Here is a 15929-nt window from a genome sequence, read left to right on the forward strand (position 1 = left end):
ATTATCAAAGTCTCTGTCGATGTTATACTTTTAAATATTAGATCTCCATTTTGGTTTTAAACTGTCAAATATACAGAGAAAATGCATGCAGATCTTGCAGCAGAAATAATAATTGTATTTTGCTGCAATAAAAATAGATTTTATCCTTTTATATCTGTAGCTTCATGAGCTTTCATTTAAAAAATCAAAATCTTGTTTGTCATCAAAGACAGTTTATAACTTTCCTTTTAAAATTATTCAAAAAACCCTATGCTACATAAGATAGAACACATTAAAGTATGTCAGTCTTTCCCTTTTCTTTCCCTCCCTCTCTTTTTTTTTTTTTTTTTTTTTTAAAGAAGTAACTTAAAATATGTGTGCTGTGTAAGAACGTGTGCTGAAGTTTCATGTTTCAGGTAATCTTCTTTAAAATAATGGGAGTCTAGATTGCATCAGTTAGTTTAAAAACTGCTATGCTATTGGTAGGGACAAAATGGGATTAGAGCCAAAATTTGACTGTGTTACTGCCAAAGTCTGTATCAGATTTAAGACACATGCTTCTGCAAGCTTCCATGAAGGTTGTGAAAAAAGTTTTAATACCGAGTTGGATTACAGCTCTCGAGCTCAAACATTGGCCATTACACTACCATCTTAAAAGCCTGCTGTAACACGGAACACAGAATAGAGCAGATTTCTTACATTTTCTGGACCACAGATGGATTTTGAATGCCTCTTTGTTTCTTGATGGAAGATATATTAGCTGCATTAACTGGAATCCAAACCTGATCACTTATAAGCGCGTATGTGTACACATACAGTTATATATCTATTTAAACCCTTATCATGATTTTCTTTCAAGAGTATCTGAAATTTGCTCTAAGAAATTACATTCTCTAGATGAACTTGCAATTGTTTTGAGCACTAAAGAGCCAGATATTTACTCTCGGATGTTGGAATCCTCTGTGAGTTTATAACAGAAATTCTGGAAGCTTTTCTTTTACGTACTGGTGATAGAGAAATGCATTTTGAAAGAGACGCCTCTAGCTGTATGACGACTGCATAGTAACCTGTGGATTTTAAACATCAGAATGTACAAACCGTGGGCAATTGTGAATATTTTCATAGTTTCTTTTCTACATCTGCTGCAAGGATCTGACTACGAGAATGGATCTGTGAAGGTAGGTGATCTTTATTTACTGTCATTCTTAATAATCCAGATTGCCAGAATTACAAACATTTAACATCCAAGGTGGTGGTCTTTTTGCTGGTTTGGTGCTTGGGGTTTTTTTGTGATGATTTAGTTGCACAGATGTTTAGCAGCCATAGAGGAAAGAGAATCTAGAAAGAAATATTTTATGTCTTTTTACTGGTTGTCATTATTAAGTACTTGTTGTATACTTTGTTCTTGTTAACCTTTTAATGTCAGTCAGGCAAAGTATAAAGCAAAATCTAAACAAAAATGCAAGTCACAGCATTTAGAATACTTGTTAAATGCACTTTTTTAATTCAGGTATTTATAATTGCAGGAATTAGTATCCTGGTACTGAAAATTTTCCTCTAAAAACACGTGTTCATCAGTTGTTCACTTGTTTGCCAGAAATCAGGAAAATATTTTTCTTTTGTTTCATTAGGACATGTTATCCAGGACTTCAAAATAAGCAGCAACTAGTGATAATAGAGTACATTGCCTGGGAATTAGCCTTTCTTCTGAATATAATACATGCAACAAAATTTAAGCTGAAGCCTCACCTTGAGAGTAGGATTTTTCAGGTCTGACTTTCTGAGACACTGTGAGAACATCCAGGACGATCATTTAGAAAAATCAGAACAAAAGCTGGAACAACTTTCTACATGTGCAATGTGTCCAAAAATGATTAATTCAGTGTGTGGTCCAGAACAAATTATTTGTTTTTCACTAGCAGAGCAAAACAAGCTAATACTTTTGTTTTCACTTCAGAAAACCTCCTGCTTGCAAGCGATGGCCACACACTACTCCTTGAACTGCTGCATGCTGACCTGTGTTTTAGAAAAGAAATGCTAAGTTATGTGCTTAATTGCAGACTGCTGTTGCCAGCACAACAAGTTAGAAGTGGTGAGCGATGTGTGCCTCAGGATGACTAATGACTAACCCCTTTGCCTGCTCACCATTCACAGGCTTTTAATTTACAACCTCAGCAATAAGTTCTTTGAAGGCATTAGGACCAGAGTAATCAGTCTTGTATACATTACCTTTATGCACTGCATGACAAATCACTGGTTTCTTACATGTAGGAATCACTATTTAAACCAGAAAGCACTTTCTAATATGGAATACTAACCATTGTATAATTGGCAGTGATGATAATCCTGTCCTCACATGGGTCACAAGTTTATTCAGCATAATAGTAACCCACTAGTTAGTCCTTTAATTAAATTTTGAAACCATATCCACTTTGCCTAGAATACGTGAAAGAGCTCTTCTTGTTAATTTAAAATGGTTTATAGTTTATTCACTATGATAGGATTGTCCATCTAACGTATGTACATCTCTAATTGCTTTCATTGAAACTTGGCTACCGCTCTCAAGCAGCCCGGTTAGCCACAGGGTACTGTATATAATAACAAATCACTGTTAGATTATCCGAAAGGTATCGTGTAGATCACACGAAAAAGGGCTGTGTTTCACATGCATTTGTTGCTGATTGCCACAAGGAAATTACTACTTTTCCACTTGTTCTGGTTCTTTTTTGTGCAGACAGAGATTTTTGCCTAAGCTGTTGATTATTTTTCTTTTAATGTTTTACACAGTATGTTAGATTTCTGGGTTGTTTTAGCATGTATTACCTGTGGGCTTTTGTGTGTGTATGTATGTGGATATAGTGCCCCGAAAGTCTTTCATGTTACAGTGTTTAATTGTACAGAGGTTTATGCCTGTTCTTACCAATTGCACCTCATACTGAATTTGCAGATCACAAAAATGATGTATTGCATTCACCTTATTTTTTAAATACCTTATTTTTTTTTTAAGTTCTTTAAAATTAATGGCAGTATTGCCTGGATAAAACCTTCTAGGTCAGGATGCAGGTCATGCGATTAATGAGACCCAAGAAGGGTTAACCACCAGCAACCTCCTGTCCCCCCATTATATGAGTTCAGGTAGCTGAGCTCTGCCCAGGATACCTGAAGTTTTAAACCTGTTGATGGTTTAAACCATCAGATGGTGTCAGTGTGGTATCATGCGATAGAGTTTCAGGGGTGCTGAGGATTTAAATACTCTCTTATCCCTCTTTCACAGATATCCTAATGAATGCCGTGAATGTTAAAAAGCTTGTGTACAAGCTGCTGTGATTCAACAAGTATTTCTGTTGGGCTTGGCTTTTCCCAAGCCTTCAGAAACACCATCCTCTTCTGGATAGAGGATTCCCTTTTCTCCCCGTGTGCACCCCTGCCTGTCAGGTCCAACTCCTCCTTCTTCTCTCCATTTCTGGCCTGTTCCCATCCCAGCATTTGATCATGTTCCCTCACCTCCAGGACTTAGGGTCTCAGTTTCCCTACTGGGCTCCAGTTTGTGCTCTCTGTGTGCCATCCTCTTTCCTCCTGGCTTCTTCCTGGGTGGGGTTGTCTTGCTTCTCTCTCAGACCCTCAGGAGGTCTGTCCAAGTTCCTCAGAGACAGCCCTACCAAACCCTTGTGCTTTCCAGTCATGTCTGACCATGGTCCCTCCTTCCCTCCCCCATCACTAGCTTCTTGCTTTTTCTCTGTGACCACAACTTCCCAGCTTTCCTTTTCCTGAGCCCAGTTTCTAGTTCTGGTCTGCCCAGATGCTCTCAGCCTCCTCGGCCATGTCTTGCTCTCTTCCATCAGCTTTCATCTCCTTCCCCTTCCACAAGCAAACCTGGCAGCTTCCCTTCCCTGGTTGCCTGACCCCTGTGACCTGAGGGAAAGAAAGGGCAGGTCCTCTGCTCTCAGCCCCATGGGCTGGACCTGTGGCAGTCTGTACCCATGTCCTGCTTCACTAGTGAATGGAGTGGGGTCAACACAGGCCCCATCTGCAGAGCACCTAGCTGCTAAATCCTGGCAGGTCTCTGCTGTTGCTCTCAGAGATTTTTACATTTGGGTGGATTTTTGCAGAGCTAGCAGTAGACACATCTGGGCCAACAAAGGTTCCTCAGGTGTCAAAACTTCGTATCTGTGATCCACGCAGAGAAACACCAGATATTTGCAAAGATGAGATTGCCAGAAAAAGTTTTTGTGCGGATAAAAGAGCTTCATCCTCAACTGCGGTCAAACCTTTTTGACAGAGAAAGCAAAAAGTTTATTAAAATCATTCTGAGGCAGACATCTGGTATGGAAAGTTTCAGCCTGAACATCTAATGTCTGGCACTGTTATAAACAACTGGAAAACAGTTTCATGATGGGAAGCGGTGGGCAGCCTCAGGCTGGGAGAGCGTGGCTGCACAGGTGTCAGGCAAGGCTCCTTTGCTGAACTCACATCAAGGCTGGCAGCAAACCCTCTGCCTCGCACACCAGTTGCTTTGGTTCAGCATGCCAGCCTGACATACAAAGTCATCACTGAACAATTAGATTTCCTCATGGGTTTTCTGAAGACTAAGCTTTTTTTTTTTTTTTCCCATCAGGAAATGCTTTAAAAATTTCTTGTTGAAGTTTTGTCCTGACAGTCTCTTACGTTTAGAACCCCTCAGCTAGGGAACCGCAAACTTCGCTGTTTCTTTTCCTGTCTCTCCCCCCCACATTTTTCTTCTCCTAGAGCAATGACAGACATAGTCTACTTTTTCCAGAATTTTAAAATTAGATGTGAAGAGCTATGTCCTATATTCATAAAAGCTGAGGTGGACTTTTTGCCAAGAAAAGCCAATGATCTGACAGAGCTGCTTCTGCCTTCCAACACTAAAACTGCCTCTCTGATGAGGTTGCAACGTCTTGGTCTCTGAGACTCATTGCTCCCTGCCCTGCTCTGCCCCTTACATTATTAATAAAGTGTTAGGGGGAAGGCAACAGAAAGGGATAACTGGTAATGCCCAAGTTATAACAGACTCACAACCTTTTCTTTTTTCAGAGGTCTTCTCCCCACGGTGAACCCTCCTTTGATCATTAGAGAGAAACCCACAGCTGGTAGGCCTGAGGAGTATCACTGAACTAGAAATCTGCTTTCTGATCAGAAGATCGAGGCATTAGATATGCTTAGCCTGGGAGGTAAACATGGCTGCTGTCTGTGACATGCACTCCTTTCCCACAGCTAAACCTTTTTTACTCTGCACTAAACATCCATACAGCCTTGACTGGACATTTTTGCTTTAACAGCTTTTAGATTCAGCAATCTTGTATTGCCACCGCGAGCTGGACAGAGGTGGAAGCCACTTTACAAAGACAGCTGGTACACAGTCCTTGTTTGCTGGTGAGAGAGAAACAGCACTTCCCCATGATCCTCAGGCCCTGGACCACCTAAGTAGAGAATACCTTGCCCTTGGGAAGGCATGGAAATACTGGCGAGCCATCATACCATGAGCGGAAGGAATTGGGTAGCTCTTTGCTTCTCTCCCTTCCTAGAGCCAGCTGCAGTCTGTCTGTCTGTACAATCAAACAGAGAGCTCTGCAAAGAAACCTGAGCAGCATAGGCTGGACATAAGATTTTGTCTCGGTTATTACCACTAACATGTTTTTTCAGACAGATCTACACAGCTCTCTAATAACTACTTGCAAATGTTGCTCAGTTTCTAGAAAAGAAAGATTCTAACGAATTGTCTATCTCATGGGTTATCTTCCTCAAAGGCAATTCCTGAAAGTATAGCAAACTGCTCAATAGCTAGAAAAAACAACTCTAATAGTTGTTGGAAACAATTTCTCTGCTTAAAATAGGCTTTTCATCCTCACATTCAGATTCCTTTCGACGTTAGCAAACTTTTTAAAATAAAGATTATGAAACTGTGGTTTTCAGAAGTATTTTATTATCCCAGATTTGTCACTGCTGCTTTTGATTCTCTGTGATTACCATCTCCAATAGGCACAATGAGTCAAAAATGTGTGAAAATGTACTTGCTGCATTCCTGCAGAAATTATTGTTTGTGCTTTCCCTTCAGGAGTGGGAAGCTATCAGGGAGGTTGTGAGAAAAGCCAATTTGTCCTGACTTATCTGTTACTGCCTTGACAAGGTACAGTGAAGGATAAGAGAACAATTCTGGATTGTTGCCATGCCACATGGCACCCATCCTTGGCTCTTATCAACTTGGAAAGGGAACTACTAACACACTGCTACTTTATCAAGAGCAGTTCTCACTTGTGAGAAATAGCAAAAAAATTCCTCACGGCTGCTGCTCCAGTTCAGTCCATCTCAGCTAGGATTGTAATGTCTGAGGATAGAGCAGAGTGCTGAAAAGTACATCAGGCTGTTTCGATTAATCAGATGCAGCATTTGAGAAATTCATTCTAATAGTCAGCTGTTTGAAATGAAGACAGTGCTAATAAAACTTTGACATCAGTTGTGGCTCACATCTGAAGCTGTGAAACCAAGGGGAAGCAGGAAGGCAGGTTCAGAGGGCAGTGGAGCAACTTTTCTGTTAATTTGTGGTCACAAGGCAACCAAAACAAGGGATCAGCTCAGGCTCAGTGAGTGCTGCTCGTCTGTTTTTGGCAGCCTGCTTGTGCTTTCTCTCTCACAGGCATTCATGTTGTTTCTAACCACTGATGTGGTGGTACTCACACAGGCTCCCACAAGAGGCAAGCAGAGAAATAGTCTGCTTGAAAATAGAAAAAGCTCTGGTGCAAACACTGGCTTGTGAGACCTCTGCTGTTGTGTCTGCAAATTTTGTTCTGATCAATACTGTCCCTACTCCAGACTAGATCTGAATATGGTTTGCTTGTGTTTTATCTTCTGCAGACACTGTATTGTTATTTGGGAAAAATAAGTCAAGTATAGTTGTAAGTGATAACTCATTTATTCTTATTCACATTAAAAACCTTCTACAGTAGCTTTTATAGTTACCCTTAAGTGACTGGTATCTGTGTTTCTTTTAGACCTTTCTCTCAGGGCAAGTAAGTCCAGTTACAAAACTGGCCATTGCTGTTTCTTGTGCTTGGCTTTGAGAAGTAGTCCCAAAATGACTGTATTGCTCAGGTGTGATGGGGGGAAAAAATGACCTGAGATATTTTGCTGCAGGGAGGTAAGTCTGATATGATATCTTTCCTACAGAAATCCTTATTCTTCAGGAATTCCTTATTCCTCCCACTATTTGCCAGTCCCTTATCTACTTCTCCATCTGCTCCCTACCTCCTCAGCAATTCTTGTTGGGATTTGAGGAATGAAGATAAAATGCTGTGTGCTCCCACTACAGTTGGACAGACCCCGCTTGCCCATGGGAGGACCAAGCAGAATTTGCTCTTTTTTTGATGTCCTCATGAAAGAGCTATGTATAGGCTTTATCCATGATTAGCAGAACAATTGAATAGGGTATTTTAGTTTGATCACATTAAGAAAAATTCAGCTTCCTGAAGGACATCTACAATTTTTTTCTGTTTTGCCCCCAAATGTGACTTAAATTTTGTGACCATTCAGCTAGTGGTAGAATGCCATTTAGGGTCCTTGCTGCTTCAGTGGAGTCATACCAAGTATGACAGACGTGCAGTTGAACACATGGGATTTGGCAATCCAGTGTGGGTGCCAGGTGGGTTTGGAAAGGGGTGGCTGCTCTCCTTATTATCAAGATGTCAGGATGGCTTTGTCTGAGCCATGCTTTCAGATGAGAAGCATGCTGGGTTGGTTTTGAGAATTCATTGCTACCTATGGCAGTGTGGTCACTACTTGCATGCAGCTGGGGAGGGAATTCTATTTGAGTCATGTTGAACTGCAAAAAAGTTGCATCAAGTTACTGTATCATATGTCACGTTGCACGTAGAGAATGTGCCATACAAACAGACAAAACTTTTCACTTTAATTAGCAATGTGACTCAGAAACCACGTAATGATACTTTCCTGAACTGCTAGGGAAATATTACTTAAGAAAAATTACAATTCCAGGAAAATGTGTGCATGTGATTGGGGTAACATAAGTTCATTCAGTATTGGCAATGGCTTTGCTTTGTGAAGTGACATTTTGAAACCCGGCTGTCCAATTGGCTAGTCACACTTCCAAAACATTTATTAAAGTGTCTTGGGGCAAACCCAGAAACCAGTGAAAGCACTAACCGAAGGAACTTTCATCATGTTAAAAAATATTTTCGAGTATTAAAAGAATACACAGTCATCTGATTTCATTCAGGTCTCTGCTTCTGAGCCATTCCAAAATCACTGTCCAAACCCCACTGACTTCCAGAGAATGGACAAATATCAAAAGAAAGTGACTACGGTGTGGACAAGCTCTTTGTAAACACATATAATATGATATTTTTGACATGTGTACCCTGTCACAGCATTAGACCAGCACATAACATTGTGTATGATGAAGTGCTACGTAATGCTTCTAGCTGTGCTCTGTATTGAGAATCACGGCTGCCTGAACAAACTGCAGCAATGCAAGATGATATGAACAAGCATACAAGCAGAGGCTCAGAAATTGTACTGTAAGACTCTCAAAGCTGCCAGTAGCATCTGGGACATATCAATGAGTTACCACCCTGAACATTTATGACAATCCATCTGACAATCCATCTGTGTCCTTTCACTGACCAAGCAAATATACTTTGCATGATCATTGTAAGAGACCTAAAGGTAAACTCTCAAGATGTAGATGACTAAGCTTGAACAGGAAGAAACTCCATACCATAGCAGACCTACTCTTTTCTTCCATCTCCCCATTCAACTTTTCCATCACTGATGACAAAAAGATGTGTAGTCAATGCTGCTACCTTCAAAAGTCACACTTCAGCTGTTGTGAGGATGTTTCCCATGAGAGACAAAAGACCTGGCTGTGGGAAGAAGTGTTTGTTTAAGGAGAGTTGTAGTTGATTCTCGAAGTGTTTGCTGGGTAGAAAAAAAACCCTCCCTCATTTTGGTGTAAAGATCTAGCTGGCTAAAAGTATATAGTTGAGAGAGGAATTTTGATAACATATTATCAGTCTCTTATTGCTTTGGACATGAAAAAGAATATTAAATACTCTGAAGTTTATGCTTTCACAAAATCATGTACAATTCTGATGTTTTCAGTTCTTTGCTTTGAATACTTCTGTTCATTCAAATCAAGAATACAGCAACCAAAATATCTCATCTCTGAGACTTTTGATAATGTAAGCATGCTACTAAAATGCAAGTCTGATTTGTTTGCTAGCAACACAGGAGATCTATTCTAGTTCAAAAGGCCATTCAAAATATGACAGCTGTCTTTTGAAGCCATAGGGTAGCTAATATGATTTATTTGTGAAAACATATCAGCTTCAGCTAAAGTAGAAGCTGTTTTTTCACTACCTTGACTACTAAGTTTACAAAACAGGTAATTAAGGCTCCTGCCTTCACTGGAAGTAGGGCTGGAGCCCAAGGAGACAGATTCATGAGGAGGGGAGTCTGGAGGGAACTTTTTACCACACTGAACATCAGAGTGGAGCAGTCTAGAAGTTGCTTCTCCTGCAGTTTTGGATCTTGGTCAGATGATGTACTGGCAAGGTTTTAGCAAAAGAGGCCCTTAAACATCACATCCGTATCGTGGGAAATAGTCTCAGATAAATGTCTCCCTGTCAAGCCCCATGTCCCCTCATACGACACCTGGTCAAACTATTATTTTTACCATTTCACATTCCTCCCAAACCCACATGTAACATAACTGTCAGTCCTTCTTTCTGCGCTCTGGCAATTCTCCACTGCTATTCTTACAGGACAGTGCTCTATGCAGTTTCTCTTTCAGCAGCTGTGACACACAGGACTTCAGGATGAAGGGGTGTGATCACACAGCCGCTCTTTCCTGAGGGGATGCATGGCCAAGGCCAACATTCTAACTTTTGAGGCAGACAGGAGAGGTTTCGCCTAGGCTGTGGCTGAGGGAAGCAAAAGTTTTTTTCCCGTGCCTGCTCTTCAGTCATTGAGTTTTTTCTGGGCAAGCAAGTACTGATGAGGGTAGAGAGGCAATCTTCAGGCTTTCCACTCAGAGTATCATTTCTTCCTCCACAGGCACAGCAGGACTAGCTGTCTGGGTGTTACAGCCAGGTCATGCATGTCTGACACATGCGTATTTTTGCTGGTGAGAGTTATATGGAGTGTCCCTTTGATGCAGTTGCAGAAAATGCTGTAATAGTGGGCACAGCTGAAAATATTGGCAGGCAAATCAAAGCATCAATTTTCTGAGGACTCTTTGGAAAACAAAAAATGCTACCGTGGTACTTCGCCCTTGAGCCCCCAAACCCCAATTTCTTTGACTATCACATGTCTTGATGCAATCCTAGGGTTTCTCAGCTGTAACACAGTCCTTACTAATTTTATATTCAGGGAAAGTGTTGAGGCCATTTTCAACCTCTTAAAGAAGAAACTCAGTCCAGTTGCATATTTTCTGCTACATACTTAGACAATACAGCTGTATGCTTTCAATAAAATTCTCACTGGAGAAAGAACCCTTTTTAAAACGTGACAGCTGGAAATCTGCCTTACAGCAGCCAAACTTGTCCCCACCATAAATAGTATACCCCTTCAGGTTATTAATGCTGTGACTGTGATGATCAAGTGAATGTTGTCTGGATAAGGCAGTACACTGAGAGAGCCTAAACTTTTTTCTAGGTATTAGAACAGATTTGAGTATTTGTTTAAGCAGTCACCATGTGAATGTGGAATGAAGTACTGCATGCTCCTGAAACTTCATGTATGCTTCTGATAATGATGGCGAAGACTGTAATAGTCACTGAAAAATCCCATGATGAGCCCATCTGTTTCAAAGAACAATATTAGCAGGAAGTCAAAAATATGTGATCGTTTTGTCTCTCTGTGGTCATTTTCACTACAATTAAAAATAGCTTATTTGTGCACTAATAATGCACAGAGCATCATGCTTCCAGAGGGGATACAGTCAGGGATGTGACTTCATATATCAGAAGTTCATAGCTGACAGGTAATAAAAATTCTGATTTTATTGGAGCTGTTGAAAAGTAGATGTTCTTTCTCTCCTCAGAAATTAAATACAATGGTGATGATGAAATTAGTGCAAACTAGTATGTGTCAGATGTGGTGGAGTTAGATGCCTCATGCTAGATGTTTATAGGGTGATTCAGTTGCCTGTTGATAAGGCAGTAAGTCACTCCTGCAAGCTTGATGTTTTCAAGCTGCAGAAGATTCTCTCACTATTTTATTACCCATTATGCAACACCCCAAGGATACAAGATGCTGAATTATAGACAATACTTGTTATGATAAAATTTGGCAATGGTTGAGCCCTTGCTAGCTCAGAATCATGGCCCATCACTCTGAGCAATATTTTCTGTGTTTCCTTGGTACTCCTTTTGGATGAATGCCTTCCTCTGTTTTCTCTCATCTTTTACTTTGGTTGTAGACACCAGGTTAGGGATCGCCTCTTTAATTTGTGTTGTACCTGACCTCATACTCCTAGGAGCCACAGTAATGCTAAAAATACTACTAATGATGAAAATACTCAAGAGGAGTTCCTTTTATTGCAGAGACACCACATAATTTTGTCATCATCACCAGGAAAATGGTCAAATGAGAAACCTTGTGCTGGTTTTGGCTGGGGTAGAGTTAATTTTCCTCACAGTAGCTACTATGGGGATATGTTTTGGATTTGTGCTGAAAACAGTGTTAATTCAGGGATGTTTCAGTTATTGTTGAGCAGTGCTTACACAGAGTCAGGGCCTTTTCTGCTCCTCATACCACCCCACCAGCGAGTAGGTTGGGGGTGCACAAGAAGTTGTGAGAAGACACGGCTGGGATGGCTGATTACAACTGATCAAAGGGATATTCCATAACATATGACATCACGCTCAGCAATAAACTAGGGGGAAGGTTGGCCGGAAGGTTCACTGCTTGGGGACTGGCTCCAAAACTCCATGAGTTTTCTCACTTTTACTCTTCCAATTCTCCTTCTCCCCCATCCTGCTGCAGGGACTGGGCGAGCAGCTGTGTGGTGCTTAGTTGCCAGTTGAGGTTAAACCATGACAGACCTTCAGACACCATGTAGATCTTTGTCTTGGCCTCACAATGGCAGGAGCTGCCCTGTTTTCCTGCCAATAGAGAACAAGACTTTTCCACAGGAACTCCCTTGCAGTTCCCTGGCCACATCAGCTCACAGTCTGTGTGCTGTGACACAGCACGGCTGGGCAACTACCCCATGGCTTTGAGGCAGGGAATGAAGTGCTTTCCTCTGTACAGGCAGCCACCAGTGCTGGCCTTCAGCCAGTCCCAGGTCCTTCAGACCTTGGTGAAGTTGCACTTTCTGGTTGTTTATATTTGTGTACCTGAGAAAAATTGGCTGCTGTAAATTTCTTGTGCTATCGATAGAGAGGGGATGTCATCTCATTTGACTGCTCTCAGTTGAGTGGGATTCAGCTCACCTAACTTTAGCTGAGCTAGTGAATTGCTGACTTCTCCTTCAGCATCAATGGAGAGAAAGAAGCAGTTTGGAGGCACATTTTATACAACAGACTTTAGAATGTGATGAATGTGCACCCCATGGACCTATATTTTTCCATTAACTATATTAGTGGTCTCAGATAACGAGTTCATATTCAGTCAGGTGAATGACCCGTAGGATCAGATATTTTTAATTTTTCATAATGTGGGGTGGCAGGCAGCTGTAGGCTCTATCTCTGCTCTATCAGCTGTTCTATCTCTGCAAGATGAACCCCTAGCTATGATCAGGTCATACACTGTCATAAAAACACCTTGGGGAATACATCACAGAAGAAAAGGAGGCTAATTTCAGGTACAGCGTACAGCAAAGTTCCTTGGTATTTTCATGTGGTGATGAATCATCTACCTAGTAATTAAACTGGTTTTAGTCTAGTTCTTAGTCTTCGAGCAGCACTGGAATGGGGGGAATTCAACTTCTGGTTGCATCAAGTCTTTGTCTTTTACATAACTTCTCTTGAACTGAATGCAGCTGCCACTGCTGCATTAAGCACACAACACTCACATAAAAGTTCAAAATGTCTTCATATGCTGTCAGTACTCTTTGTTGATGTCCAAGTGCCCTCATTTTGCGATGAAACTTCCCTCCAAGATTGAAATTGGAAAGATTTAGTCTGAACTTAGTTTAAACTTGTTTGTCCATGTTTGTGATACAGTGACATTAAGAGAATCATCATTCTGTGTCACGCAGCTACAATCTGCTTTCCCTGGCAAGATAAAGCTGTTACCTTCGTTTTATTGCTTAACTGCTGAGAGGATGGATCATAAAACAGTGCAAGGTTATTGAGAGGTCCCTTAATAATTTGTCCTGGCCCCAGACGCAGTGATAATGTTGAAGATTTCCATTGGTATCTATGCAGCACTTGCCACAATAGTATCTGTGACCATAACTCAGAAAAACGTTCCTCTTCAGAAGAGCTCTTACATGTGTTTAGCTTTAAGCAAAGGTTTATGTCCCACTGCGGATAAAGACAGCGAGGCTGGGGCTTAAGTAAAGCAGTCATCTGTGTAAGCTTTCAGGATGCATTTCCTGGGTCTGTGGGAATGCTTGAGTACAGAGTGAAACGCAAGCAGGACTTTCCTCAGGTTGAGCAAAATATGGATTTCAACCAACCTTTATTTTTGCCTTCTTATGTACGCATGAAAATATTCACCATGCATCTGTCTTCTTAAATAAAAATACTGGTAGTTACTGATGGCCTTGAAAATAATTAATTTTGGGTCCTAGGCATGTGTTTGTGCTATAGATCCTCAAATAGATTTAGGAATTTATTGGGCCTTTCTTTTACTATCATATTCTACACATTTCTACTCCATTGTTCAAAATAACTCCAGGAGACCCTGAAACACAGCATTAATGCAAAAACCATCTGTGTTGGGCTGGAAAGAGTGGCAGTGCAAAAAAAAGGGGTTCTCCAAACGTGGGTTCTGCTGACTCACTCAGACATCAGTTTGAAAAGGGTAGGGTATTTTTCTTAGGCAAGACACCTAGGAGCTTGTCAAGCATGGAGAAAAGGTGCAAACTGCTCAGCTGCAGCACCTGGTAGGAGATTGTCAATACTAGTTCCCAAGGACGGGCCCAGTTTGAACAGTGCAGACTATGTATGGGATTGTGGATCTGTACGACATGATGCATAAGACAAATATTTGACTAGCATAAATCAATGGGGTAATGAACTCAGTGTCTCTGAGGCCACTGAATGTACCACCACTTTTTCTCTTGTTCCTTTCCAATGCTAACTACTTTCAGGGTGTTTCTGGCATCTGAGATTGCTAGCAAGAAGACAGATAGTCCATTATGGTTTCTTTTGGAAGGACAAAAATTGTAATTATCCAAAAATCACAATGCTAACCCACGTTATCATTTCCTGATGTCAGTGATGTTGCTCATAGCCCAAAGAGAGGAAAACAGATATTCTTTGAGTGGAAGAATCGTTCTGGAACGTATGAGAGGTCAGTATTATGAAAAGCATACAACTTCATTAAAATATAATGTGATTTCTCTCTCTGGGTATGGGATCCATTCTGAGATGAGATACTTCAAAAAATGATATTAAGAGCAGCAGTAAACTGAAGATATAAGAATGCACTACTTAAACCTACTACTTTGATATTTATTATTGATGAGTTCTATGCAAACATTTCTTGTAGGCAATAGCATTAAGTATTTGTTTGACTACAGGGTGTACATTACAAGTACTGAAAGCTTAGGACATTTGGAGCTTTCCAGTGATATGGCTCCACAGGTAATTTGTTCATTTTGGGAGCGTATAAAGGACACTGTCCTGGCCCTTTGCCAGTGGCTCCTTGTCTACTTTCTCTCTCAAGCTCTAATGTATATTTTAAGCTTTCTGGGGCCAGAGATCATAATTTTGCTACTTAAGTGAACCATGCCAAGTGCAGTGAAGTCCTGCTCCACATCTAGGTTGCAGCCATTAGAACCAACAGCTCCCACAATGGTGACAGCTCACCCCAGCTGACTATTAAAATCTAGGTAAACATAAGGAAAGTGGAATGAGACCATAGCAGGGAAAAAAAATAGATGTTCCTCTGCACCAGGTAGCTGAAGAGCTCAGCCTGAGGTAGGCCTCATTAGACCCCCAACTGGCATAACGTGGGGAAAGGAGTAAAAATAAGCCACATAAAAGCATAGCAGGATCCAAGCAGTACAAGATGATGAGAGAAGAGTGGAGAATGGGAGTGAAACCTGGAACGAAGGACTGTATTTATCAGAGAAAGACTAAAAAAGAGAGGTAGGGGTATCTGAAAAATGGGAAATAGCATGTGCAGATTACTACATCAGGAGAAGCAGACATATTGTGCCTCCGTTCCTCTTGCTTTTTGTGAGGAGCTGAATCTCCCCAAAATGTCAGTGGAAGTTTGACACCTCTGCATGCTTCCCTCTGCTCTGTGGCTGAATGGGGAGCTCCCCTCCTGTTCAAATGCTGATTTGAACTGCTGTCCACTCAACATCACTGTGAGAGGGGATAAAGTCCTTGATCATCACATGAGGGGTAGGTTTGGGACACTGTTGAACTTAACACCTTCCTCCAATTTCACATTTTGAAACATTTATTCACCCTTCTGTGCCAAGCTGTACTCTTCTAAGTGGAGCTTTTCAGTCAGCCAGAGTATGTTTGTCTCTATCTAAGCAAGGCTTGAATTTAAACTGCAGTCTATGAAAGCAGTCTTCACACCTGCATGGTGCTAGCAGGCCTGCAGCACATCATCTGTGGTATCATCTGAGATCTGAGGTATTGTGTTTTCATGTGATGCTGTACTTTTCAAAACAGGATGACCAGAAATGAATGCTTTGGAAAAATTATGTAACAACATGCAATTTGGTGCTCCTGTGCTGTAGCAAGAAGGTGCCCAAATGAAGCAGTTCCATCTGTGGCGTCTGA

General features: G+C 41.1%; 1 protein-coding gene across 1 annotated transcript in view; it reads left to right on the forward strand.

Annotated features, from left to right (window-relative positions):
• The first annotated feature begins 571 nt into the window (after nucleotides 1-571).
• VEGFD (vascular endothelial growth factor D) overlaps nucleotides 572-15929 on the forward strand; it is a 31218-nt gene continuing 15860 nt past the window's right edge. The window contains exon 1 of the mRNA XM_074929863.1: nucleotides 572-1157. Within this exon, the coding sequence (XP_074785964.1) occupies nucleotides 1068-1157 (90 nt within the window). The 5' untranslated portion in view covers nucleotides 572-1067. The remainder of the gene's footprint in view (nucleotides 1158-15929) is intronic.

Source organism: Athene noctua, chromosome 1 (assembly GCF_965140245.1).
Source record: "Athene noctua chromosome 1, bAthNoc1.hap1.1, whole genome shotgun sequence".
NCBI classification, from domain to species: Eukaryota; Metazoa; Chordata; class Aves; order Strigiformes; family Strigidae; genus Athene; species Athene noctua.